Source organism: Mus pahari, chromosome 1 (assembly GCF_900095145.1).
Source record: "Mus pahari chromosome 1, PAHARI_EIJ_v1.1, whole genome shotgun sequence".
Lineage (NCBI taxonomy): Eukaryota > Metazoa > Chordata > Mammalia > Rodentia > Muridae > Mus > Mus pahari.
The window spans coordinates 154,816,347-154,844,232 of NC_034590.1; the positions used below are offsets into that span (position 1 = coordinate 154,816,347).

General features: G+C 44.4%; 1 protein-coding gene across 4 annotated transcripts in view; it reads left to right on the top strand.

Annotated features, from left to right (window-relative positions):
• Cnnm1 (cyclin and CBS domain divalent metal cation transport mediator 1) overlaps window positions 1-27,886 on the top strand; it is a 59,795-nt gene that overhangs the window by 8,250 nt on the left and 23,659 nt on the right. For all 4 annotated transcript variants that reach the window (XM_021195271.1, XM_029545317.1, XM_021195262.2 and 1 more), the window contains exons 2-6: window positions 16,543-16,686; window positions 19,647-19,787; window positions 21,842-22,011; window positions 24,089-24,188; window positions 24,636-24,683. In XM_021195271.1, coding sequence (XP_021050930.1) covers window positions 16,543-16,686; window positions 19,647-19,787; window positions 21,842-22,011; window positions 24,089-24,188; window positions 24,636-24,683 — 603 coding nt within the window. The remainder of the gene's footprint in view (window positions 1-16,542; window positions 16,687-19,646; window positions 19,788-21,841; window positions 22,012-24,088; window positions 24,189-24,635; window positions 24,684-27,886) is intronic.

Below are 27,886 nucleotides of genomic sequence, written 5' to 3' on the forward strand. Positions count from 1 at the left end.
CTCTGCCTCTGCCTCTGCCTCTGCCTCTGCCTCTGCCTCTGCCTCTGCCTCTGCCTCTGCCTCTGCCTCTGCCTCTGCCTCACCAGCACTTGGCTTATACATGTGGGCCACCATACTTAGCCTTTTATTTGGGCCTAACTATTTAAGTCGATCCTTGGGGTAGAATTGAGGTTATCCTGCTTCTGAGGCAAGCATTTTACCAACTGAGCTACCTCCCCAGTTCATCGTATGGATTGTTAAATGCATGATATGAAGTCAGAATCTTCCTGTGTTGACCTTCAGAGTTCTGGGATTATAGACATTCATCACCATGTCTTGCTTAGTACATCATAATGTTAATAGGCAAGTTCTGCAGAACTCTAGTAAATGAATCTTTAATTGTCTTTAACCTAATAGCTTTGGACTATAGAGCAAGACATATTAAAGTTTAAATAGTAGAGGAAAAATACTATCTACATTGTTTTTCTCTCTCTTTAGAAACAACTGTTACAATTATTTTTAATATCCAAAATGCTGTTCTAAGACAAGGTGACGCAAACCTGCAATCACTCAGAAGCAGAGGCAGAAGGACTTCAAGTTCTAGGCCAGACTACAGTACACAGTCCAAGTATATGAAGTACAAAATCTACTCCCAGAAGCCAAGAACCTAAGGCCACGAATAATATTCCTCTTTGCAAGCTAGAAAGCAGGCTAACTCGTCTTTCCCCATAACTTCCAATGACATTACTGTTCATGAGCCATAGCTCAATATAGAAATATATGTGTAAGACAAAAACCTATACAAAAACCACTAAGATAAAATGCTATAATAGATAAAACAAGATGCAATAGAAACACAGAGGTCAGAGCAACTGATTAAATGACATATTTTACTTTCATATGAATTGTACTGAAGTTTATAGATTTCTATACTTTATATAGAAAAAATAAGATATAAAGAAACAAAAAAGGTGTGAATAACATCTGAAAAGAATCCCATTATCATGAAATTGCCTTTTTAAAAATTATTTTTATGTGTATGTGTGTCTGCCTGCTTGTCTGTATGTGCACAGTGTGTGTGTGTGTGTGTGTGTGTGTGTGTGTGTGTGTGTGTGTGTGCGTGTGTGTGTGTGCAGAAACCCACGGAGGTCAGAAGAGGGCATGAGATAACCTAGAACAGGCAGATATGAGCAACCAATACGGATGCCAGGAATGGTACCCGGGTCTTCTGCAAAAGCACATACTCTTAAATGCTGAGCCATCTCCCCTGCCTCTCACGAAAGAATTCTTACTAGTATTTTAAATACATAACTACACATAAGCACAGCCTTACATTTTTAAAAAGAAAATAAAGGGTGGGGGACAGGATCCTGCTATGATCTAGTATAATCCCTAGAGTGATTGTCTCATATGTTATTTTTGCTACAGTTTCCTCAAGATTGAGCATTGTAATATAAGAAGTGTAGTTTATGATATGGACACTTTGAGGTTTATTTTACTTAGCATACAGTTTACTCCCTGGGAGACTGTTTTAAGAGAAAACTAACTCTGTGTAGACACAGAAAAGGCATGAAACTGTTTGCTGATGTCAGAGCCCCATGGGCTTTAGAGTGCTGATATTTAACTCTGTTAAACAATGCATTGCCACCTGGCAGTGTTGGCGCACACCTTTAATCCCAGCATTGGGAGGCAGAGGCAGGTGGATGTCTGATTTTGAGGGCAACCCGGTCTACAGAGTGAGTTCCAGGACAGCCAGAGCTACCTGAGAAACCAGAGAAACCCTGTCTCGAAAAAACAAAACAAAACAAAACAAAAAACCAAAAACAGAAAAAAAACAATGTATTGCCAAATAGTAGCATCTTCTTTGCAACTCCACCCACTTATGCTTGTTACTCAGCCAATTGCTGTTTTATGCAGTCTTTGATCATCCATTGATTCCTTTAAACATTTTAGTTGAACCCTAAAGCCTGGGAATACAGATGTGACAGTCCACTATGGGACTACAAGGTGTACCCTCTTCAACCCTGGGTCTTCTTGCAAGAGATCTTTACCTAAAGGATTTCCAACCATCAAGGAAATGCTCCTGCCCCACTTACAGATTGTAATCTTCTCACTGGTGAATAATCTAAAAGTCAGTGTTTTACCTCATACCCCAAATTCTGATGTGAGGTTTTTCAGTAGGAAGAATTATCATTTCATTGGTTAATTCCAATAGAGGCCTGTCAAAACATCAAGGCTTCAGTTGGTGACATTGAGATACAATATTGAAGGACACTGGTTAAAATTAAAGGCAAGGTGTTGTTAAATGTGTTAAGTATTGCTAAGTAATTGGGTTTGGAATGAACTGTAAATCTTAGCATCACCAGAGCAAACAGTAGACAAAGCAAGGTCTGTCACGCCCAGGGAGAAAATAAAGGCGAACAAGAAAAATGAAAATGACTATGTATGATGATAAAAACGTAGGTTTATTTTTCTTTTTTTAAATATTTTTCAGTGTGGTCATTATAATGTTTTCCTGCAGTATTCTCTCTGCCCATTCCATCCCTTGGCCTAGTCTGGAAAAAGAAATAGATAACAATACAACCGGGGCCAAAAGGAGCATTAAGGAACCTGAATGAGACTCTAAGTCCTAGTGTTTTCTGTTTTTAGACTAGCCTTCCTTTCTAGGCCATCCAGACCTCATGGTCAGGCTGTCTTTTAGCTAATCTAAATCCCACAGGCTGGAGGGAAATTCCATTTCTTCTTTCTATCATCTCTTCGGAGTTCTCTCTTATTCAAAAGATACTGCGTATTGTAGCTTACCCCAGTTCCACGTTTTAACCTCCCCAGATGCATGTGGCCTGCTCATAACTTCTTTCAAGCCTTTGGGTTTCTTGAAGGAGTTTCTGCATGCTCTCCTGGTGTTCTTCAAAGCTGGATTGCCTGTAGGCACACTCTTAGGAACCTGGAGTCTTCAGCCCTCTTATTTCCTGGTCCATGTTCCTTATCAAACTGAGATTCTCCCCCCCCCCCATTCTTTCCTGCCTGCCTTCCTTGTATTGATGGGGCCTCTTTCTGCATTGGGATAGTGTGACAGATAAACATCACTGTGGGCTGTTGGGTCTGCAGTTAAGCAGAAAGAAGAGCACTAGCTGACAATTTATTACAAAATGGGATTGTATTTGAACATGCTCAGCTGGTTTGTGGGTAAGTGTAGACTCCTTAGTCACCTAATATTTGAGCTCAACCCTAAAGGACAGGAAGAAGTTTCTTCAAGCAAAAAGTCCCCCAAAAGATGGCAGTAAATGTGTAGAGGCTCTTAGAGGAGGGAAGCAGGTAGCAACATCCAAGGTTCCCCCTGGGCTGTATTCTACTCCTTAGGGAAACCAAGCAACTTCCCCCTGCCACTCTGTGGCTGTCATCACTAGAGCTCGGTTCAGGACTGTTCACTACAGCACCAGAGCCAGGGCAGACAGATACAGATGGAGATGTGGAAGCACAGAGGGAGAAAGGGCCTTGGTTCAAAGGATGGTAAGAGACAGCCCGGGGTTCAGGCAAGGGCATCTGTGGGCGAAGAGAGGAAGGAGCAATAAGTCCTTGGGTGATCTGAGAACATTTTTCCGAGGAAATGCAATTTGTGCTTGGCCTTGAAAGGACTGTGATCAGCGATTATGAAAGAAAAGGGCATTCCAGCTGAGGCAGGAGTTTGAGCTAGAAAAAGAAAGGCAGAGCAGAGACGGCCATGAATTTTCATGTGCTAAAGCCATTCTCTTACGCCTGAGTCTCTTTTACCAAAATCGGAAACTCGAGGAAATGAAGTATCTGTCAAACAGAATTTTTATTACCCATGCATGCCAAAACAGCATGTCTTATGATTTTGATGGTGATAGTTCTAAAATCACTTGTACCCACTCTTGCCTCTACTATTGATCCTAAATATAACTCCATCTTTTTCTCGATGACGCATGGTCATGAGAATATAGTTATTTTATGCTGCATCATAGCCGGCTCTCTTTTACTCTTCACAGTTCTCTCTGTCCTCCGATGGTCAGCTGTCGGTTCTCTTTGAGTCCATCTCGGGCAAACCCTGTCCCACCATGCTTCTGGCAGAACGACTCTTGCTCTATCTGGCATTTCACAGCTTCTGCTCAGCCAAAAACCCAAATAAACATGCGTATTATGAAACCATCTGCCTCAGACGCAACAAGCTTTGATAAATGCTGGTTAAATGAGTGATGGATTAGACTCGAATTGGGAGCCTCAGGTTCAAGTTGATGGAGAGACCTGGGTAGTCCCTTTTGGAGCTGGATTCCAAGCTATGCAGAATCAGACCTGCACATAATGAACCTCCGCTTTGCTATTTCTGTAGTGTTGCTTAGCAAGCCAAGTTGCCAACTGGCTTTGATTCTAGTGACGAACAACTGTTTTTTTTCGTGCCCTGGTGATGTGGGTTACCATGGTGCCCTGGATGACACAGTTGGCTTTTTTATAAATTGCCTTTTAGCAGCTCAACAGAGTTTTGTTTTCTTATTTGGTGATAAAGATGTCGCTTATTATTTCTGTAACAAGATGGTGACTTCAAAAGGTGACTGCAGTTTCTTGGTTTTTAGTCAGGAAAAAAAAAGAGAGAGAGAGAGAGTTTTGTTTCTTCAGTTCAATGTGGTTGGTGTAGGATTAATGGGGGAATAGCTTGGTGTTTTCTTCTGGATTTTGTTAGAAGGTGAGTGTATGGAAATGATAAGAACCCCATAGCCTGTTGTACGGTAGTTCCTCCATATCTCGTTCCAGTGGGGCGCTAAGATAGAAACAGTAGAAGCTCAGAGCTTTCTGTTACCATGGAGGCTGTAATCATTGGTACAATGAAACTTCTACAGTTGATAAGATGGCTCAGCATGTAAAGGGGCTTGCCACCAAACCTGATGACCTGGGCTCCTCCCCCTGAGTAGATCCCTAGGGTCCACATGGTGGAAGATGAGAGCCAACTACTACAAGTTGTCCTCTGACGTCTGTACCAATACATGCACCACGGTGCACGCACACACATGTGCCTCCCTCCCCCCATCGATCGACCAGTCATCTATAAAATCCATTCTTAAATACATATAATCCTTTTGATTATTGTAATTAAGAATGTAAAATCCCTGTAAAATCAAACGGCTCTTGTAGCCTGCGATTATTTAGACTTATAACAGTATTTTAGAAAAAAAAAGTTTAAAAAGAGAACCTTAATCCCAACTATTAATTTTTTAAACTACTTTGGCTATTTTGAGACGGTGTTTCATTGTGCTGTGCAGGTTGGGCTTCAACTCCCAATCTCCACCATACCCCCACCCCCAACCTTTAATTTTAAGATAGCAAAAAGTGAAACCTTGAAAGAAGAATAGCAATGATAATCCCTCTTAGTTGCAAAGCCTTTACGTTTGTAAAAATCTTTTCAAAACAGAAACTTGGTTTGCTTACTATGACTAATGAGGCCAGCATTTTTTTTAAAAAAAATCTCTATTACATGTGTGAGGCATGTGGTACCTGTCAATCAAGTGTCAAGGGTTAGGCTTAGGGTTAGTCTGGGCCAGTTTTTCTCATACTTAGATTTGAGTAAGAACCACATAGGGATCTTGGTGAAATGCAGACTCTAACGGGAGAGCTAGGGTGGGGTCTGAGCTTTGGAAGCTCCAAGCAAGGTTCCAGGTGCTGCCAGTCAGGGACCACACGTTAAGTAGCAAGTGTCAAGACCACTGGTCCCCAAACTTTAGTGTGTGTGTGAGCCTTGTGCACACTTCATCCCTTTAGATTGTCTGACTCACAGCTCACCCCCAAGATCCTGATGCTGTGCATTAGAAGTGGGGTCCCAGAACAAAGTACCCAGCTAATGTTCTTGCTGTCGCTCTAAGGGACTCTCATGTTGGTAGCCAGTCACAGAGTGCTGTCCACCAAAAGAATGAAAGATGCTGTGGGGATGGCAGAAGGAGCATCACGGGAGCAGGTCATGGATGCAGGATTTCTGCCTTCCTTTGTTCTCTGTTACCAAGCAATAGGCCCTCCTCCTAGCTTCTATTTTCAGTGCTGGAAACAATCACTTTACCCAAGTGCTCTGGCTATTTTTGAAACAACAAGGAACCAAGTCGATTATTGGCTGTTTTCTCACGGCAGGGGACGTAATCTAACAAGGTCCATGAAAACTCTCTGAGGGTCATGCCTAAATCATATATAGCACAGTACACCATAATGTTCAAGCCCTTGAAGGACATCTCAACTTCTTCCAATACAAACATGTCATGTGAAGTTTCTTTTAATTACCTAACTTTCCAGCTCCTTAAAGCAGGGCTTCCAGCCTCAGCTATATTGAATTCTGGCAGCCGTCTTGTACATCATAGGATACTTAACCTCAGCGTTGGTTTCTGCTCACTAAATGCGAATCCCCAGTTGTAACAGCCAATTTATCTCTAGGAATTGACAGATGTTACTCGGGGATAGGGAATAGGCAAAAGCTTCCCCCATGGATAACAAGTCCCTTAATTGCTGTCTTAATATATAGTTAACCATCGAAGTGATCTGCCTTGTACTTTGGATCGTGATGCCAAGTGATGAGAGAAACCTATACAAAGAATCACCAATGTCCAGCATTAGGAGCACACCTTGAGTTCTGAGTAACAAGAAAGGACTACCTGACTTACAGTAGAGCGGAAGTTAATTGTCCTCAGACATGTCAAGCGTCTAATAGTGTAACATGTCAAGTCTCTCAGAGTGATTGGCACAAAGGCCACCGAAGATGCCTTCCTACACCCAGTTTTAAATTCACCAACTAGTTTCTGACTTGTGTCAGCAGAAAAAAATGTAGCTACCCAATGTTGTGTGAGAGAATGCAGCACTTAGCTCATGACTACAGCCATTCTTTGTAAATTCAGAAAGCTCTTCTCCTTCCTGTGAAGACTTAGCATCGTAAACTAAATGCACTGAAAGGGCCTAGGGTTTGATAGACATCTCAGAATCCGCCCCCTTTTTCACAGGTGACAGACAATAACTATTGTGACACAAATCCTTCCTTTAAATTGGTGTTTTAGCCTGTATTAAAATAGCCTATAAAGCTTATTGAGCCACAGATCATTGCAACGAACCCCCAGAGGTTCTGACTTGGAGAATCTGGGACAGTTCCTGACAGTAACTTACTCCGGCTAATCTGGTGACAGTGATGCTCATACTTTGGTGATGTTGACACTTTGGCCCTGAAGCCAAACTTTGAACATTGATGTCATGGCTCTACCCCCAAACAGGTCTTAAATGTGAGCAGCGTTGGAGCTAGGATAGCTGTGGGGTGGGGGTTCTTGCGCGGAATGTGTCTAATGCTCTTAGAGTAATTCTAACCCAGAGACAAAAGTGAAAGCCATTGAACTGGGGTACGAGGAAGGTCGGCCACCATAAATCCCACCTAATTCTACAGAAGTGTGATTTAAGCGCCTTCATGTTCATTAAGGTTTATGTCTCTGGTTTCAACAAAACCACCCTGGTGGTATGCTCCAAGCAAGGGTCAAGCTGTAGGTACATAGTCTCTACTTTGTGTCTCATTAAGATGTGGGCAGCATTGGATCTAGAGATTGTAAATGAGAGAGAGAGAGAGAGAGAGAGAGAGAGAGAGAGAGAGAGAGAGAGAGAGAGANGAGAGAGAGAGAGAGAGAGAGAGAGAGAGAGAGAGAGAGAGAGAGAGAGAGAGAGAGCAGACAGAGGCTTCAGGCAGTGTTGTCTAGATCCTTCTGTAGTGTCTTAGATACAAGGTTCACACTAGACGTCAGAGATTGTATGATTACAAGTTTAGAAGTGGGATACAAGTGAACTCAGAGTAAAATATATTTTTTACATTTCAGAGACAAATATATACTTTGTTTTAAGAAAGTCCCCTAGAAAGGCAGCAGATCTCTGTGAGTTGGAGACCAGTCTGGTCTACAGAATGAGTACCAGGCTAGCCAGGGCTACATAGTGAGATCCTGTCTCACAAAAGAAGAGAAGGGGAGGGGGAAAATATTAGATTCGGAAACAGTAGAGTGGCGGGGCTGGGACGATGACTCAGTTTGTAAAGTTCCTGCTACTGGAGGATCTGAATATGGATCTTCATCTCTCAAATGGAAAAAAAAAATGTGTGTAGCTGTGGCAGAGACAGGAGGATTCCTGAGGCTGGGTGGTGAGCTAGTCTTACTAAATTAGTGAGAAGTTCAGTGAGAGACCCTTTCTCAAAAGAATAAGGTGAACAAGAACAGAGGAGGATGCTCAGGGTTGACCTCTGGCTTCCATGTCCACACAAATACACATACACATGCCCAGCATCTGCAGATGGCATGGGGAGAGCATGCATTAGCCTAGACCCCACTGCTTTTAACTCAGCCCAGAGGTTTTCCATCCATGTCACAATTGCATGCTCAAGGGACATGTGAAAATGCCTCAACTCTGGTAACTAGCATTGGAGAGCTTTCTTCTGAAGAATTACCTCTTGCCTCTGATGCATCATAATGAGATGCAGTAGACCCGTGGACTTAACTGACTTAAAGATTGTTACACTGGCTATTTTTAGAAACAGAGGGGGTAACTGTGCCAGGACCCATGGCTCTGAGCACTGCCAAGGGTGTGCACAGCAGACCATTTGGCTTAGCCCGCTCCCCTGCAGCTGTAGTTGGGCATGGCTTTGCCTTGGTGCACATGTTCTCTTATTAGCAGTCATGATTCTAAAAGAACACTGCCTGCCCTGGGAATATGGCCACCACGTGAGAGGGGACTATTTAATGGAAGTTGAAAGGGGGAGTTAACTTGTTAAAGAATATACATAGGACACATATGTCTCAGTGGGTTCCAAAGCAAGCTGGGGCCTATAAAATCACTTCTTGCTCATTCCCTAGGAAATTTATATCGTTCTCAATAGCATCTCACCCACTCCACGGCTCTTCTGTACCATCTAGAGAGCATCTTGACAAACTGAAAAGTTCTATATAATTGTATTTTAACCTAAATTGTCTGACAGATAACCCACTTTTCTACAAAATTAGGGACAAACTGAAAGGAATGGGTTTGTCGTGATAGGAAGTTATTAGACAGTTCCTAGTCAGTACAGGGGTGGTCCAGCAGAGGAGATCACAGTCCAAATTCATGGAATCTCGTGAGGAAGCAGAAGAGGGGAGTGGGCAAATGTAATACCACTCTTCCGAGCACAGCATCGACCCACTGGAGGAGAAATACTACAGGTTGAAGGTCAACATTTTCTGAGAAAAATGAAAACAGACACATCAGGTTGTCAGAGCCCTGTTGCTCCAGTCTGTGAGTTTTAAGCACTCTTCAGTCATCCCTGAGAGCCAATGAAACGTCTGATAACAGAGATGACCCTTCCAGGGCTCAGCTTCACCTTGGTTTGCTCTCAGATTCTCCTTCTGCCATCTGTGGCCAAAACCATGCCTCTGTTCATGATTTCCTCCTCCACAGAGGAGCACAAACGGTGTCCTCGCCTCTGCTCTCCATGGCCTTTCTTAGGTCCACTGCTGGGCATCACAATCCTAGAATACAAAGTGACAGAATGCTGTCAGTGACACTCACCAGCACAATTCCTCAGGACCAAACCATTATCATTCTTTCCTTCCAATGCATTCCCCTTACGAACCCACTTCTGCTTCACACATTCCAGTGGTTTATAGCTTTAAACTTTACCAACATACTGTACCTTCAGTCATGAGCTATTAGGACTTCTTATTCAAAAGAAATTTTCATAGAGATATAACTCACATGGCATAAAATTTACTCTTGTAAATGTTTAATTTACATCTTTAGTATACTAACAGAATTATGTGAGCATCAAGGTCATCTAATCCCAGAATAATTCCTTGTCCCAAGAAGGAATTCTGAACCCAGTAGCGACCTATTTTCTTCTTTCCGCCGTTTCTGACAGCCACTGATCTATTTTCTTCCTCTGTAGATTTGCCTGTTTTAGAAATTGCCCATGAATGGAACCATACAGAAGGCAGCCATGTGTGCCTGGCTTCTTAGGTTTGCTGTCTTCATGGCATGTGTGTTTCATAGCATTACTTTATCCCTTTTGTGGCCAAAAAACATTTCATTGTAGACTTACCACGTCTTGTTTGTTTGGAAATGTGGGTTGTGGATAAATCTAGGCTATCGTTAATAATGTTGGCCATATATCATCGGTGTAGGAGTGGAATTGCTGGACCATGTGATAGTTTATGTTGTTTAATAGTTTGAAGAACTTCCAGAGCACTGCAGCAGTGATAGAGGATCCTTATTTCCTAAATCCTCTCCAACACTTGCGATTTTTATAGCCATTCTAGTAGATACATAGTAATATTCCATTTCCATTTGATTTGAATTTCCCCTAGTACTTATAATGCGTGTTCAGCATTCTTCACATGCTTATTGATCAATTATATAGTTTCCTTACAGAAGCATCTATTCAAATCATTTGTCATTTTTGTAACTCGGTTGTCTTTTCATGAGATGTAGTATTTAAATCTTCATATAGTCTAGAGACAGGTCATTGTACAATGATGTATGTCTGATGCCTAGCACTAGAGAATGTATATGGTAAATAGTGGCTTCTGTAAAAACAACAATAATAATAATAATAATAATAATAATAATAATAATAATAGCTATTGTCCTAACTGTAAATGAGAAATATTCACAGAATATCGTGGCAGGAAAGAAGGGAGTGAAAGTGTTCCATATCTCCAGATTGGCTTCACATAAGACCTCCTACAACACTTCCTCCTGAGCCTAAAAAAAAGGGGGGGATGCTGGGATGGGGCTCTGAAAGGCCAACTTTTATAAGCGAATGAAGGACCTTAGGTGTGTTTGCCATGGAAACGGCTGGTTGTCTCTCTGTTGTATTAGCTCAAAATGGGGCTTTATGATTGCCATCCCCTGTTCCCTATCCCAGTCTGTCCCTAAGAAGGGCAGCTTCCTTCATCTGTTTGTCAATGTCTATGGATTTCTATGGCCGTGAAGGGGAATCCTTACCTCTTATTAGTGTATAGTAAATGCACAAAATGATGAACTTTATTGTAACTTTCATATATGCACATAATCGTATCCACAACCCTGAAGGGTGTCTCAGAGGCTGGTTGTAAAATGTTTCTAGATGGATTACATAGATACTGTGTCTCGGTATCCTGATTAGCATATAAGTCAAACTTAAAATTCCTTTGTGACCCTAAAATTGACCTTATAATATATAGAACCTCTCTCTCTCTCTCTCTCTCTCTCTCTCTCTCTCTCTCTCTCTCTCACACACACACACACACACACACACACACACACACACACACACACGTCTTTGCTGGAGTGGGTGTGCATATCATCCTGTGTATGAGGCCAACTTTGGGTGTCCATAATGTAGAAGTTATTTATACAACAGTCAACTGTCCGTGTACTTGATTCTAGCATATAAACTAAGCACGTGAACTGTGGAGCACGTGGCCGTGCTGTATGCAGCCTGAGCCCCATAGCACAAAAGGCATTCAGTTATCGCAGACAGTTTTAAGGAATCAGTGTGCCTAGATTTTCCATGATGTCACTCATTTGCTTTGTCATCTGCTAGCACATGTTAGCAGAAAAGTGAGAACAGGTACCATAAGTTTAAGAAAAAATGTGTTGGAAATTGTTTTAATCTTTAAGTTGCACACATTCTAACAATTAGCATAATCTAATTTAAGCTACAAAACACTTCAGTCCGGTTGGATAGGAAACAGTTGTTCCATAGGATAACTTTCTAGAGCACCGAGGGAGGGTTGAAATATTCACGTAAACCTGTAATATGCTCTCAGAAAGTAAACGTTCACAGTAGTATCTGTCATACTAGCTTTGTATTTTTATTTGGTCACCAGCCTAGTTCAGTTTATCAAATGCTTGCCAGGTGTTGGAGAGGTGAAAGAACCTGTTTAAAGAGGTGACCCCCTTGTCCTGAAGGAGCCCACCCTCCAAGAAAGTCGCACATGATGTAGGGCACATGAGTCACTAAGCTCCAAGCAGAACGCTGGAATAGTAGCAAAGGCTTCAGAGCCCAAGACAGTGGGAGATCGGGTCTGATCCAGAATGGGGTCAGTCTGGGAAGCTTCTCCTCAAGCTGTAACCTGAAGGGCCAGTGGAGATGGGGTAGGGGAAAGCCATACTGTGAACTATTAGAAAGGGTGCCAGGATGAAACTCAGGAAGTGGAGTTTATCTGGAATACCCAGAGGATAGCCTGCTGATGGGATGTGGCAGAGTAAATGAGGATATTAGGAAGAGCCACAATGTGCAGTCTTGATTTTACTAAACAACTTGAGTTTAGACTTGATTCTGTAAGTACTGTTACTTACTGTACACAATCTCAGTAGACACTTGTCCTGTTACTGTGACAGAAGAGCTGCAAGAGCAACTTAAAGCAAGGGTTTCTTTGGCTGGCAGTTCAGGTTATGTATGTGTCCACAGTGGAAAGAAGTTAAGGAGCTTCATGTGCTTGGCCACACCAGATCTTCAGTTGGCAAGCAGTACGCGTCAAACGTTGCACCCAGCTCTCTCTGACTTTTAGAGAATAGGAATTTATCTAGATGGTTTCTCTCAGGCATACCCAGAGGCTTGCGGCTCAGGTGATTCTAGACCCTGTCAAGTTGGCAGTCGAAATTAATCATCACATGGAAAGTCCTTGAACCTGACTGGCACAGCTAGAAGTGTAGAAACAGGTTGAAGTTTAGGTAGAAGATGAGGAAATTTTAGATACCATTCATAAGTGGTAAAAATACCATCTTTCAAATACCATTTCCATTTCAAATCCCAAGGAGTATCTTTGCCTTTAAATTTTGATAGCTGTGATGGTTAATCCCAATTGCCAACTTGATAAAGTCTGGAATTACCTGGGAGATGATCCCCTAGGGTTGGTTACCTGTGAGGGTTTATCTTGATTGGGTTGATGGGAGTAGGAAGAGTCACCTTAGGGTGGCACAATTCCCTAGGCTGTGGTTCTGAACTGTAGAGGGGAAAGTGAGCTGAACACAGACATCCACCTTTCTCTGCTTCTTGATAGAGGATACAGTAGTCCTCAAGGTTCCTCTGCTGTGATCCTTACTGTGATGGACTGGAACCTCAAATTGTGAGATGAAATAAACCCTTTCTCCCTTCAGTTGTTCTGGTCAGATGTTTTATCACAGCAACAGGAAAATTAAATGATAGCTAACTATGCTTCTGGAACACCAACTGCCCCCCTTTTTTCTTGAATGATGCCTTTAATAATAAGCAAAAGCTGCTTTGGGGAGTTTTTCTTTTCAAGACTAACTCATCTGAGTCAGTACCTCAGATTTTCCTTATAAATGCCTTAAATGTCTCACAGCCAAGAAAGAAGAACCACTCGGGTTTGCATTTTAGGAACAGGACCAGGAAATGTGTCTATATTAGAAAAGGAAACAGATTGACCTGGAGGAAGGCAGTTAGAAAATACTTAGCCAGGCCTAATGCCAAAGACCCCATAATCCCAGCTTCTCAGAAGACAGGAACATCCAAGTTCAAGGCCAACCTGGGTAACTTTGTGAGACCTTGTCACAAAATAAAATGTTGGGGGGCAGTGTTGGTTTTTTTCCTAGTTTTGATTTTTTTCCCTAGGTTTGATTCTATCAGGGAAAAAAAGGGGGGGAGGGAAAAGAAAGGGTGAGCAGGCCTCAGGTTAGGACTGGATACAGTTACACAGCTGTTATCCAGCTCGGCCCCCTTTGGACTGTGCCACTTGAGGCTTAACACTAGCCCAACTTGTGGCCCAATTCTTTCCTTTGTAAAATGAGTTTAATGTTGGTAATCATTTTCCGGCTCTTTTGTTTTTAGGGTTTTGTTGTTGTTTTTGTTTTGTTTTGTTGCTGTTTTTGGTTGGTTGGTTGGTTTTTTTTCAAGACAGTGTTTCTTTGTGTAGCCCTGACTGTCCTGGAACTCACTCTGTATACCAGGCTGGCCTCGAACTCAAGAGATCTGCCTGTCTCTGCCTCCCAAGTGCTGGGATTAAAGGCATGTGACACCACTGCCTGGCCCCAGCTCTTTTGAGGATTAAATCATTTGACATGTGTCAAGAGTTCCAAATAGTGTCTAGCATGAAGCAAGAGCTCAACAAATATTAGCGCTTGTTAAGTTGTTAGACAGTAAAAACAAAACATCTGCCACATTAGTCAGAATGTTCCCACTATAAACACCTTAAACAAGGAAGGGTTTCTTTGGTTCCTGGTTTCATCCTGTCCCCATGAGGAACCATGGTGGCCAGGAAGCAGACAGAGAATGGTTGTTGAAACAAACTTTCTCCTTTCCCCTTTATCCCATCTGGGCTGAGGCACAGTGATGGTGCCACAGGCACCCAGAGTGGGTGGTCGTCCTCCTCCTCCTCCTCCTCCTNCTCCTCCTCCTCCTCCTCCTCCTCCTCCTCCTCCTCCTTCTCCTCCTCCTCCTCTTTCTCCTTCTCCTCCTCTCCCTCTCTCTCCTTCCCATCCTCCTTCCCCTCCTCCTCCCCCCTCCTCTTCCTAACCCTTCCTAAAATTGCCTTCATATAAACACCCAGAAGTGTACATTACTAACCTCCTAGATATCTCTCAATCTAACCAAATTGCTAATCAAGATGACCGTCGTATCTGCCTGTGATACGTTATAGTTTATTAAACCTTTTTACAAATCTACCAGCTGTGTGTCCAGTTCGTGGTCACTGGCTATTCTAGCTAGAGTGTTGCTAACAAGCCATCCCCAAAACAGAGATAGAAAACAATTCCCATCTTATTACACTAACGACCTCTAAGAAAGTCGTGATAGCCCAGCACAGGGGAATACCGGGGCCAAGAAGTGGGAGTGGGTGGGTAGGAGAGCAGGGGCGGGGGAGGGTATAGGGAACTTTCGGGATAGCATTTGAAATGTAAATAAAGAAAATACCTAATTAAAAAAAAAGTCATGATAGGGTAACTTTTCTCTGCTTCACAGTACTTAGGCTATCACTAGGGAAGACAAGAAAGCCTGGATCAGCTGAGACTGAAGCACCCACTTTCAAGGTGGCTTCTCGAACCATGGTGGCCTTAAGGTAGTCAACAACTGTCTCACAGGGTCTCTACAGAAGAAGTTGTTGCCTTTTATCACCCAACCTCGGGTACAGAACAAACCCACCCAGATCCAGGAGCAGGACATAATTAGATTCAGCCTTCTATGGAGGCAGTTCCAAAAATCCACAGCCTTGGTTTCGGTCCCTGATTCCACATGAGTGTTGGCAACTGAGTGGCGGTTAAATAATTTACCTGAAGGTAATAACCAGTCTGCCTAAACAGGGAGCCTGACTTGAATTCTCCTCTGGTCTTACCTTTTCAATTAGGGTCTGGAGTCTTTTTTGCTAATATAATCTTATCAATGTGTCAAAGTTCAAAGAAAAAAATGTAACTAGGTTACATTTTAGTTACATGTTAGAAAGCGTCCCTTAAAAGAAACAGAAAGTTTTCAGAAGCAAGAAGCAGGTGGAGGGGAGGAAGGATGGAGGGAGTGTGGCTAGCAGGTACAGCAGTGTGCAGGATAGGAGGAGTGGCTTCTAATGGCTCAGACCACAGTCCCCTACTTGACAATGATTAACCGCATATTTCAAAACAGCTAGAATACACAGACCTGAGTCAAGGACAGGATGAGGGTTGAGATGGTAGACATGTCAATGACTTGATCTGACCATTACTTATTGTGTAAATGTCTTCAAATGTTACATTGTACCCTATGTGTCCAACCTATATGCCAACTAATGTTATAAAATATAATTAAGTGGCCACGTGGTAATGTATGACCAACAATAGACTATGTAGAATGGTCTTATAAAATTGTCATCTAGTGATGACATAACCATTATGTCATTAGTTATGACATAACCATTAGTTTGCATAAGTGCTGTCTTTGTTAAGGTTTCTATTGCTGTGATGAAACACCATGACCAAAAGCAAGTTAGGGAAGAAAGGGTTTATTTTGCTTACATATCACATTCCATTGTGGTAGGCCAGGCAGGACTCAAACAGGGCAGGAACCTGGAGGCAGGAGCTGATGCAGAGGCCATGGAGGAGTGCTGCTTTCTGGCTTGCTTCTCATGGCTTGCTAAGCTTGCTTTCTATTAGAAGTCAGAACCACTAGCCCAGGGACAGCACTGCCCACAATGGGCTGGGACCTCCTCCATCAACCATTAATTAAGAAAATGTCCTACAGGCTTGCTTGCTTATAGCCCCTATTGAATACAGACATTTTTCTTAATTAAGGCTCCCCCTCTGATGACTGTAACTTGTGTCAATTTGACAGGAAACTAGGCAGTGCACCTGTACTCTGTGCTAGTCCCACAATGAAACTGCCTAACAGTTCAGGTCTGAGAACCTGCCTCTGTCACTGAGCAACATCTGTATTTCTTCTGAGTATCAGGCTCCCGTTGGTAAGAACTTGCACACACGAATTTCCTATTTTCAGATATTCCTGGGGTGATTTCCATCCTGATTTTGGTCAAACAGAAACTCTGTATTGTTTTCTCACAACCAGAAATCATCTCTGAAAATGATGCCTGATGCTTGACTATGGTTTCATTTGTTCTCCAGGAAAATCTCACTTGGCCATTGTCCAGAGAGTGAACAATGAGGGTGAAGGAGACCCTTTCTATGAGGTGATGGGCATTGTCACACTGGAGGACATCATAGAAGAGATCATCAAGTCGGAGATCCTTGACGAAACTGACCTCTACAGTAAGTGTGGGTCCTTCCTGCTCCCCTGAGACGCCCAGGAACGCATTGGTTTGATAAACAATGGGAAAGGATGCCAAGGCAAGTCTGTGCACCACTGTGTCATCCATGGCCAGCCAGTGCTAGCATGACAGGACACCCTGGCCCACGTTATCCTGAGTCACTGGGGACATGCTGGTGAGGTGTTATCAGAAGGGAACTTTCCAGAACACAGTTAAAACTGGGGAAAGCTAGCTTGGCCTTCAAATGGGAAAAAATGGCTAAGAGAAAGACAGTGTGCCCAAGAGGAAGCCCAGGGGGCTCTCTGCTCTTGATTCTGCCCTCTGCATTGTTCCCATGGTGGCTTTCTGTCTACCTAGAGGCAGAGCCCAGTTCCCCTTGGAGCTCCTCACAGCCGACCACCAGTGAGCAGTGAATGACCACTGTCATAGCATCACCCTTCGCTAAAGCCAAAAGGTTAAATGCCCCTGTTGGATGCTGTTCTTGGCCCTCCTGCCTCCTGCCCCCTGGATCAGGTCCCTGTGTGGCTCCTGTAGCTGCTTCTGCCTCTGGTCTCGTCCTCTCCCTGTACCCCTCAGGAACAATGTGGCCTCCTCTTTGTCATGAGTGACAGCTTCAGGCCTGTGGGCCTTATCAACTCTTTCCCTGCCAGCAATACAAGGGCTTACCTTGTCTATGAAATCGCAATGTTATCTTAGTCCATGGGAGTCTCCAGCCAGGAAATGTCTCCTCCCCAGAGTTTCATCTCCTAGGCTAGCCACCCCATTCCCTGCCCAGGGATAACTCATTTGAGATGAGCAGCCTCGGTTTGCCAGAGCAATCTTCCAGAAACTGTTTCCTCGCAGCAGAAGGCTGTGGTACCATATGGCAGGGATACCCGTGGGCCAAGAAGAGATCAAATCTGAAACACGGGCCAGCCCTTACTGAAAGCAAGCTGAGAGTCACCGCACCTCCCTTCAGGGACCTGGGAATGCAGAACTGAGCATTTTCAAACAAGGCTGGAGCTCAGAAAGGACCTCTCCCATTCCAAGCTCCCTTCTCTGCCCACTACCCTTGGTCTAGAACTTCCAGGATCCTTAAATGCAATTGACGGAGACCACACTGAAACGTTAGTAGTTGGTAGAAGGCTAAATGTGTAGTCTCTTCCTGGGGTAGTGTTTTAAATAACCCTAATGCTTCAAGTACCCACTATTAAAATCAGAGTACTAAAGGAAGAGATTATAGGGATTAACCTTTCTACAAGGAAGGTTAATGGCATGCTGGCAGACACATAAGCGAATATGTCATATAAGTCGGAGGCCACTGGCTAGTGACCACAGAGGAAAATGGGTTCTAAGTCTCTCCTTGACGCTCACTTTCTGCATGAGCCTCTTCCTGGGGGGGGGGGGAGGGGGAGAGGCAACGGTTCCCACTCGGATCCCTAAGAGCCACGCAGAGCTGGAGAAGTCAGAATCCTGTATTTCTTCTGATGTGACTGTGACTCGTTATGTACACTCTGGACACCTGGGGCGGACTCGTCCCACCTTCTCAAACAGAGCGAAAGTAAGGTTGACGTGGGAGCCGGGCGCCTGCCAAAAAAAAAAAAAAAAAAAAGGCCCAGAGGCAAAGGCAGGCCCACTAGAACTGTGTAGATGGGAGCCAGTCCTAAGGCCTGAGAGAGGCCCTGATTTCCTGCTATGAGGACACATCCCTTTGGTCTCTAGTGCATCTGGTCCACTGTACCACAAGCCCTGGGCCCCTGCTGTTTTCCAGGCAGAGTTTGAAGAGAGCAGAGATGCATCGCTTTCCCCTCCCCCAGCGCAGGTGAGATGGGTTAGCACTTGCATGTCTTTTTATCAACACTAAGAAAGCAATAGAGAAGTGATCGAAATAAACACTTCCTCCACTTAAAAAAAATTGTATGTATATGTATACACATATAATGTACATAAACGTGAATCGACACATGTGTATACATATGTAGACTTCCCCCCCCCTTTTTTTTTAAGATTTATTTTATACCTGTGAGTACACTGTCACTGTCCTTAGCCACACCAGAAGACAACATCGGATGCTAATTATAGGGAGGTGGTTGTGAGCCTCCATGTGGTTGCTGGGAATTAAACTCAGGACCTCTAGAAGAGTAGTCAGCGCTTTTAACTGCTGAGCCACCTCTCCAGCCCCCTAGACTTTTCCTTTTAAAAAAGCAAGTAGAAACCTAATTAGGAGAAAGTGTGTCTCTCGGTGCCTAGACTCATGCCCAGTGTACAGGCTCTGAAGTTCCAGGCTCGGCTTAGTCCTCATCTGGAGAGTCCGCTTTTGGAAAAATTCCATATGCATGCTTACTCCTTCTCCTTTTGTTTTCCTTGTATCTCCCGTGATCCTCTCTCCAGAGGGCCCCCAGGGAAGCAGGAGAATTGTGAGTGGGAAGAGAGTGACATGGCTTAACTACCACCCCCAGTGTGGCTTAAACCCACGGGAAAGAGACTAAGATGAGCCCTGCTCTAGGGAATGGAAGAGGACAGAGGGAGAAATCCCAACCCCCTTAATGCCAAGAATACCAGCAGCTCATGTCTATTATGACATTGTATAAACACTGTCAAGTACATTAGAGTCTTTCAATAACTGCACAGATAGAGAAGTTATTAAATGTCTTGTATGGATTAAAGCAATCAAAAACTCTGACGCATGGAGAGTTTGCACAGCTCTCGGGTAAGAGACCCAGCCTTAGAACTCTGGGCATGGGAACCTCCCTCCCTCCCACCCCCATCCCCCCACTCCCCACCGTCTTTCCCCACCCCTTCATCTACCACCTAAGCACAAACAACACTGAACCATCTGCTGCCTGCTGGCTCCTACTGGGAGGGAGTTGGCCTAGCCTCCTACAGTTGGCACTGCAGAAGTGTGTGGTCCCAAAGAATCTATGTAAGCATCCGAAGACCAACAATGATTCTGACTGTTGGATTTCCCCTGTGGTCCTATAGCTGACAATCGGAAAAAACAGAGGGTCCCACACCGGGAGAGAAGGCGGCATGATTTCTCTCTGTTCAAGCTTTCGGACTCGGAGATCAGAGTCAAGATCTCGCCACAGCTGCTGCTTGCCACACACCGCTTCATGGCCACAGGTAGGATCTGCCCTGCCCACGCCCTACCTCAACACTTCTAGTAGAATCTAGCATGGCACCAGGCACACATCTCTTACTAGTCTCCACCCCCATCCGGTGTGCCACTTCCTCTGAGAACCAGGGTGTGAGGAAGAAGGCTGCCTCCTGTGGGGTCACCCGTAGCTTCAGGCTCCCTGCTATGTTGATGGAGAGGAAGTGAGAACTCTTTACCAGAAAATGCATAACTTCAATTTCCTCTGCTCACTTCCTAGTGGGAGCCTGAAGCCAACCTACTCCATCCTACTGGGATTGGGGTGCCCCAGACCTTTGTCCCAGAGGGAAAAGCATTATCCTACCAAGCAACAAGCCCCTGTGTTCTGTTCCCCACCAAGAGTCTGGAATGGGAATCCTGGGCCCTCAGAAAGAAAAGCAGGTATAGGAACCACGAGCTCCTTTGTATGAAGAGGCTAGGATTTGCCTTTGAACTCTCTGACATCACTCAGCCCTAATTAACATGCTCACCTAGAATGGTCAGTCTATGACTAAGTTCCATTTTTAGCTAATACAATATATACTCATTGAGGATATAGTGAGTGCTAGCCAGAGCTGTCCAGGTACTAAAAGGTGGGTAACAATAAAGTGGAGCTTCCTTACAGTAGAGTTTTCAACATGTAATCTTGTCTGAATGTAATTTTTTCTTTTTAAGAAAGCAAAATCCTAATTTTATTTTATTTTATTTATTTATTTTTATTTATTATTATTTTCTTTATTTACATTTCAAATGCTATCCCGAAAGTTCCCTATATCCTCCCCCCACCCCTGCTCCCCTACCCACCCACTCCCACTACTTGACCCTGGCCTTCCCCTGTGCTGGGTCATATAAAGTTTACAAGACCAAGGGGCCTCTCTTCCCAATGATGGCTGATTAGGCCATCTTCTGCTACATATGCAGCTAGAGACACGAGCTCAGGGGGTACTGATTAGTTCATATTGTTGTTGCACCTACAGGATTGCAGCCCCCTTAAGCTCCTTGGGCACTTTCTCTAGCTCCTTCATTGGGGACCCTGTGTTCCATCCAATAGCTGACTGTGAGCATCCACTTCTGTGTTTGCCAGGCACCGGCATAGCCTCACAAGAGGCCGCTATATCAGGGTCCCTTCAGCAGAATCTTGCTGGCATGTGCATTAGTATCTGGGTTTGGTGGCTGATGATGGGATGGATTCCCGGATGGGGTAGTCTCTCATCCTTTCATCTTAGCTCTAAATTTTGTCTCTGTACCTATATCCTTTCATGGGTATTTTGTTCCTTATTCTAAGGAGGAATGAAGTATCCACATGATGGTCATCCTTCTTGGTTTTCCTGTGTTTTGCAAAATGTATCTTGGGTATTCTAAGTTTCTGGGCTAATATCTGCTTATCAGTGAGTGCATATCTAGTGACTTCTTTTGTGATTGGGTTACCTCACTAAGGATGAATGTAATTTTTTTAATCATGGATCAAATGCCCAAAGCAAAGCAGCTTCATCTTCTTAGTATAATTCTGCAAGTATCAATATATAATGCCTATTAATAGTTAAGTATGATAAATGATATTTTACATTATTGACAACTTATTATTGAAGTCATTACCTCTCTGTTAACCTGGGATTTCATTTCAGCCAGCAGGTGAATGTTATCCAGATAAGCCAGACTCAATTCTCTGTGCGTCGTTCTACTGTAAAATTAAAGACTTTGTTATGCCCATGACTTTGTTGTCCAGGGTCCAACTCTAAATAAAATCAAGGGGAAAGAGTCATAACAAAACTGTCCTTTCCCAAACGCTGACCTGTGTCTCCCGAGCTATCAATGAAGCAGTAATCAGCCCCAGAAGGCATAGAGAAGGCCCCAGGATGCACACTGGGGGTTAACGTTCCTCATCTGAGGGGTTTACCTGCAGAACTCTCGGCCTACTTAAGGCTCTTGTTCTAGATGAAACCGCAGCGCAGATGCTGCACTCGCCCCCTGCCAGCTTTTGCAGTTGGCATGGGGGGAGGGGCAGGAGTGCAGATGTCCACCACCACTCCCTGCTGCCTTCCAGAAGTGGAGCCCTTTAAGTCCCTGTACCTTTCGGAGAAGATCCTGCTCCGGCTTCTGAAACATCCCAACGTGATCCAGGAGCTTAAGTTTGATGAGCGGAACAAGAAAGCCCCAGAACACTGCCTCTACCTGCGCAACCGCCCCGTGGACTATTTTGTGCTGCTCTTACAGGTGGGTGTCAAGGTCAGGGGACTTCCGAGAGCAAGAGGAGGGCACCTGCAAGGCTAAGGGGAATTCCTCAGGCTTTGCTTCCCTCGTTGCAGGGTACCTAGAGAAGAAGCCCAATGGGGTAAGCATCCTTGCATTACCCACAGCAACGCCATGGCCATGTGAGAGTGGTATCCCGGGAGCTGTAGCTTCTCCTATGGGCTTTCACCTAAGCACTCGAGCATATTTGGGGGACAATAAGACCTCTGCATGTTCAGTAAAGGCATTCTCCTTCTGAACTGAAAGAGCCTGTGGAATCCTGATATCTCGGGGTGTCTGCTTGAGTATCCCCCACTGCCTCCTGATGTGTCCATGATTCTTCTTAAACCCTCTCTTCTGTTGATCTGACTCTCAGCATCTCTGACTTCCACACTGGCCCTTACTCTGCCTCCTGGACCACATGGGATACATTTATTCTCTGTGGGTCCCTGAAACATCTCCCTCTGCAAGGGCCAGGAAGGAAGGCAATGACTGAATCAAAAAAAGGTATCAGATGCCTTCCCTGGGTACCTGGACGGGCCTGCCTTAAGTATATATCACAGCTGGGCATGATGGCACATGCCTGTTATCCCAGCACTCAAGAAGCAAAGGCAGGAGGATAGCTATGAGTTTTAGAAGAGTCTGATCTACATACTGGGTGGCAGGCAAGCCGAGCTACTTGGCAAGACTCTGTCTAAAATAAAATTAATTACTTAATTAAAAGTGTCAGGCACAGTTCCACTGGAGCACAGTTCATCCTGTCCTGGCCCCGCTGTGAGCTCCATCACTGGCTCCATGTCTCTTCCCAGCAGAGTTTTATAGGCCCTAGAAACAGTGATGGCTTAAGATCTGAGTCAAGATCACATGGAGTTAGAACTGGCCACTCTCCGTTACACATTGAGTTAGAACTGGCCGCTGTCCCTTACAGTCCACTTCAGCCTATCCTTTTTATGCCATGATTTGTCTCATGTCTAGCATTCCGAGTAACCTCAGTAAAATAAGGATTCTACCCCCATAAATGGGGTCCTTTTCTTCACCATTAGAAATGGATTGTGTTACATTGTGTATATAATGCAAGGACACATGCAGTCCTTCCTCAGGAAAAGTTTTCAAATAAAAAGCTGAAGGGAATAAAATAGAAAGGAATTGGAAAGATTTGCCTTGAAAATGTCATTGTGTCTATTTGCTAGCAAACCTTGGCTAAGCCAGTGAACCTCTCTGAGCCTAAATCAATTCATCTGTCAACTGGACATAAAAATGTCACATATGCCAGGCGGCAGTGTTCATTTTAAATATTTTATTATAGGAAACTAGCCAAAAAGTAGAAAGAAGAAAAAAAAATGTAACTATTACCTAGCTTCAACAACTGTTAACATTTTGTCAAGAATTCCTAATCCTCCCTTTTGCAAATATTTATTTTGAAAAATGCAAAGGTGCCAGACATGGTGGTGCAGACCTTTAATCCCAGCACTTGGAAGGCAGAGGCAGGCGGATCTCTGAGTTCAAGGCCAGCCTGGTCTAAGTTCCATGACAGTCAGGGCTACACAGAGAAACCCTGCAGGACTGACTGTGAGAATCCACAAAACAGTAACAGCTGCATAAATGCAGCTCTACCCTCATGGTAGTTACTGCTATCATTGACAATGAATGTTAGTTATCACTATCACGGATGGTGAATTCAACAAGAGTGGGTTCTGTCTCAGCCAGACCCAGAAATGGTCTCATCTGGGAGCCTGAGTCAGTAAAGCTGCTTACTAGCTCTGGCTTACCTGGTGCTTCAGGCCTGTGTTCTGGAAAGGCAGCTACAGTGTAGTAGGGAAGCTTGGGTATTCAGGACCACGTGCTGCTTTAGGACTGATGAAGCCGTGAATTCACTGCAAGGGGCTTCTGAAGTGGGAGCTTGTGTTTCTGTAAAGGAAATCTAGGCAGAATTAACACTGCCCTGTGATCACTTGAGTCCATTTGTCAGTGCCCACAAAAGTCCTTAGGGTCTGAGGGGATGCAAGACCTGGAAGTGCCCATCCCAGCTTCAGTGAGCTCCTTACCCTCCTTCTCTCTCCAGGGGAAAGTGGAAGTGGAGGTTGGTAAGGAAGGCCTTCGCTTTGAGAATGGAGCCTTTACCTACTATGGTGTTCCAGCCATCATGACCAGCGCTTGTTCAGGTATTCCAGTTCTCAAGCCGGAGTTTATCAGAGAAGCAGTGGGGCGGCCAAGAAAGATGTAGGCTTGGGTCACGAGTCCTGTTAAACACCTTTAAAATAAGTTGTTTTACTTCTTTGGCTAGGGTTTCCTTCTGTGCAAAGAGGGCATAAAATAACTTTTCTTCAGATTTTGTTTGGCTTTAAGAGGAAGAGAACTGAGGTGGGAATGGAAAAGGTTATCTTGTAGCAAGTGCTGGGGTGGAGAACTGGGTTTTCGGCAAAAAAAAAAAAAAAAAAAAAGGACAAGTTGTTTGACTTTACTCTGCTTCCCTAAGACCCTCCTTCCTGTTTGATTGCCTGATTCCTGTAGGGCTAATTGGTGCTGGGGTGGAGTAGAAGTGGAGATTTCCGTGAGACGTTCTGTTTTCTGAATTACTTCTGAAACCCACTGCACCCTTCTGCCCTTAGATAATGACGTGCGGAAGGTTGGAAGTCTGGCTGGATCCTCTGTCTTCCGTATGTATCTCTCAAACCCCTTCCTCATGTCTTCCCTGCCATGGTGCTGCCTCAGCCCACTCTGGGAACCTGAACCAGGCTATTTGAACATGGGCTGGGTTCATGTGAATGGCGGCAGCTTCTTTGTAATGCTCTGGCTCTGCCGGGAACACTGCCTCCTACCAGGTACCCACAGAGAACGGAGGCTTAGCTTTTGTGTGTCTGCAATGTGTGCCTTGGCTTCTCTGTTCATGCACAAGGGATGAACAGAAGTGTGGCTTGGTGGGTGGGGGGCACCATGAGTTGCCACTTGTCAGGAAATGCAAAAAAATGTATGCTCTGGTGGCCGTCCAGTCTCTCCTTCTCTGCAATGGTAATTCACCCTTGGCCTTTATCTGAAATGCTATAATATTAGTTTTGTTTTGTTTTTGGTCTATGATGTTTGTCCTCAGGAAAAGGTAACTGTGGCGTTTGGTGTTGTGACTCAAGGCTAGTGGAATCTGTTGCTTAGCCATTGCTCTTCCTTTGCCTACAGCTTTTCTGTTGGCGACAAGGTGGCTGCCAGCTGGCCATGCATGCAGCTTGGGGGTGTGGACTGGCACAGGGCTGGTGGCTGTCTGCCCTTCTGTGCTCTACCTTCTTGCTAGTTTCTGTGTAGAATCAATGTGCTTGTGTGTAGAAAGCATGGCTTCAATTGTGATCTGAATGTAATCTAGAAAGAATTTTCTCTAGAATTCCTTTAGATTCATTGGTTTAAATTTTGCAGTGGCCACTTTAATGTCAAGTGGGGTATTTCCTTTTATCATAAAAGAGATTTTATATAGTGTTTTATATTTGAATTTCTCGGAAGGCTTTGAAGCATCATATGCCAAGCACAGCAAGGTAGATGTCACTTCAGAATGAGGAAAAAGGGCTGGGTGCATGGAGCAGTGGCCAAGTAGCTGTCTAGCAAGGTCAAGGCCCTGAGTTCAAATCCCAGCCCCACAAAAAAATAGATAATAAACAAGTTTATTAATTAAAATTTTAATAAGAAATGGTGGAGAAATGATGTGTCCCAAATCACCTAGCCAGTTGATGACTTAGCCCGGATGGGACGTCTCCTGTGTCATGACTAGTTCACACAGCACAATGGATACAGATTTTAGATCATTGTGGTCTAGAATTCAGCGGCTGTATGGACATGATAGGGCTGTTACGATGCTGCCTAGAAATTCTGGCTCTGCTCTTCAAAAAGAGCCGTGAAAAAAGAAAAACAGAAAACAAAGGGTTTCATAGATCTCACCACCCCGCCCCTCCCCAGTTCATATGACATTCTTTAGAAAGGTCCAACAAGAGGGTCCGTCAGGAAAGGATCCTTGCTGCTGAGTCAGATGATTGAGTTTGTTACCCTGGAGCCCACATTGGAAAAGATAACTGACCTTCACCCACATTGCTATGCCACACCCACCCAGAGACACACAAATAAATCAATGAAAACCAATGCCAAGTAAGAAGATATTATCTGGTTCCTCGGATCCTAGTTCTCTGAAAATTCCTTCAGTTTTATCAGTGAGAAGACTAAAGTTGCAACCGTAGTCTGCTGTCATACAAAGTGATGGGTTTTACCATGGCATCTTCATATACATGAGTCATTATTCTATGTATTTAACTAACTAAAGGAAAGCATTAAAGACTCTTTTCTTTTCCTATGCTTCTGAGCCTTTGCACATACATACTCAGGAAAGACAAGAACATTGCCCAGTAGGGGAAAAGAGGTTGTCCGTCCTCCATCAAATCCTCCACCGACCCCAAGTGCAGTGTGAGCTAAATGCAAAGTCCGCCCCCACCCCACCTCTGAGCTGGTGCTCATGTCAAGGTCCAAGAGCCCCCAGCTCCACATTTTACCAGGCAGGAACATCAGCATGCAGTTGGGAGGTGGAGCTTGAGCTTAAACCACACCACGGGACAGTCAACTCTTGCAGGGTCTTGACCTAGTAGGTTCAACACCTGGGATTTGTGTCTCAGTGTTGAACTTGACATTACAGAGATTCCCCCAGGTGTTCCTGAGTGTGGCTCAGGCACCACAGTCCATGCTCTGGTCTCTGTCCCTTTTTGAGGCAGAGTCTCATTGTATAGCCCGACAGGCCTAGAACTTGCTATGTAGACCAGAACTCACAAAGATCTGCCTGCCTCCGTCTGTGTGTCATGGTGCCCAGCTAGCACTCCATTCTTTTTCTTGACTTTGATTGCCAAGAAATCCTGGAGCCCGTGATGAGGGAGCCTGGGTTTCTAGAGGAGCCTCACATGAGCCCGGGTACCATGGGAGGACACAGAGCTATGCAGGAGGCGGGGAGAAGGAGCCTTCCATTTGCTTAGCAGAGTAGACATTTAATTTAGGAAGAACTGATTTTCCCAGAGACTGGGGTTTCTTGCTCCAGTGTGTCTCCAAACAGAGGCCAGTTCAGACACTCATTAACATCCTATGGCAGAATGGTTACCAGGTAGGTATAAAACTCCCTCCTCTTCCCCTGCTTGGATAAATAATTTGATATCAGATCTGTGCTGTAGAATATAAGGACCCAGAAGCCACCTATTCCATGTGCCTTCATCCTGTTGATCGGTTTCACTTGGGTCCTAGGAAGGGATTGTGAGAATGATCAGATAAGACAGAGTTCTGTGTAGATTAACATCAGGATTAACATGAGAAAAGGACCGAAGCCATGAGTGGTGGCCAGAACCATTTCTGTCTCTGGGAACAGAGAAAGGGGGAGAGGAAAGAAAAGAAAAGAAAAAAGAAAAGAAAAGAGAAAAGAAAAGAAAAGAAAAGAAAAGAAAAGAAAAGAAAAGAAAAGAAAAGAAAAGAAAAGAGGTGCTTTGGAACACTTGTGATCTCTAGAAACCACCTGATTTGATTCATAAAATTGATTCACAATTGGGCCACTAGAATCCTGCCCTGCCTTTGCCTAAGTTCTCTGGGCAGGCTCCAGCCTCCTAGCAGATGCCTTCATAGGAGCATCCTGGCCTCTGGATGTCTACCCGAGTGCTCTCCTGCAGTTGAACAGGCTACATGTGGCCACTGGGAGAGCAGAGGGCAGGGCACAGTGCTGGCCTCTAGCAGACTTGCCAGCTTAAGGTGGGCCCCTCAAGAGAAGGCTGCTCATGTGCTCTTCCCAAGGGCACTGGCTGTGCTAGTCACTGGCATCTGTGAGTCCCGTTGAGGTGATTGCATATCCTCTCAGGAGACC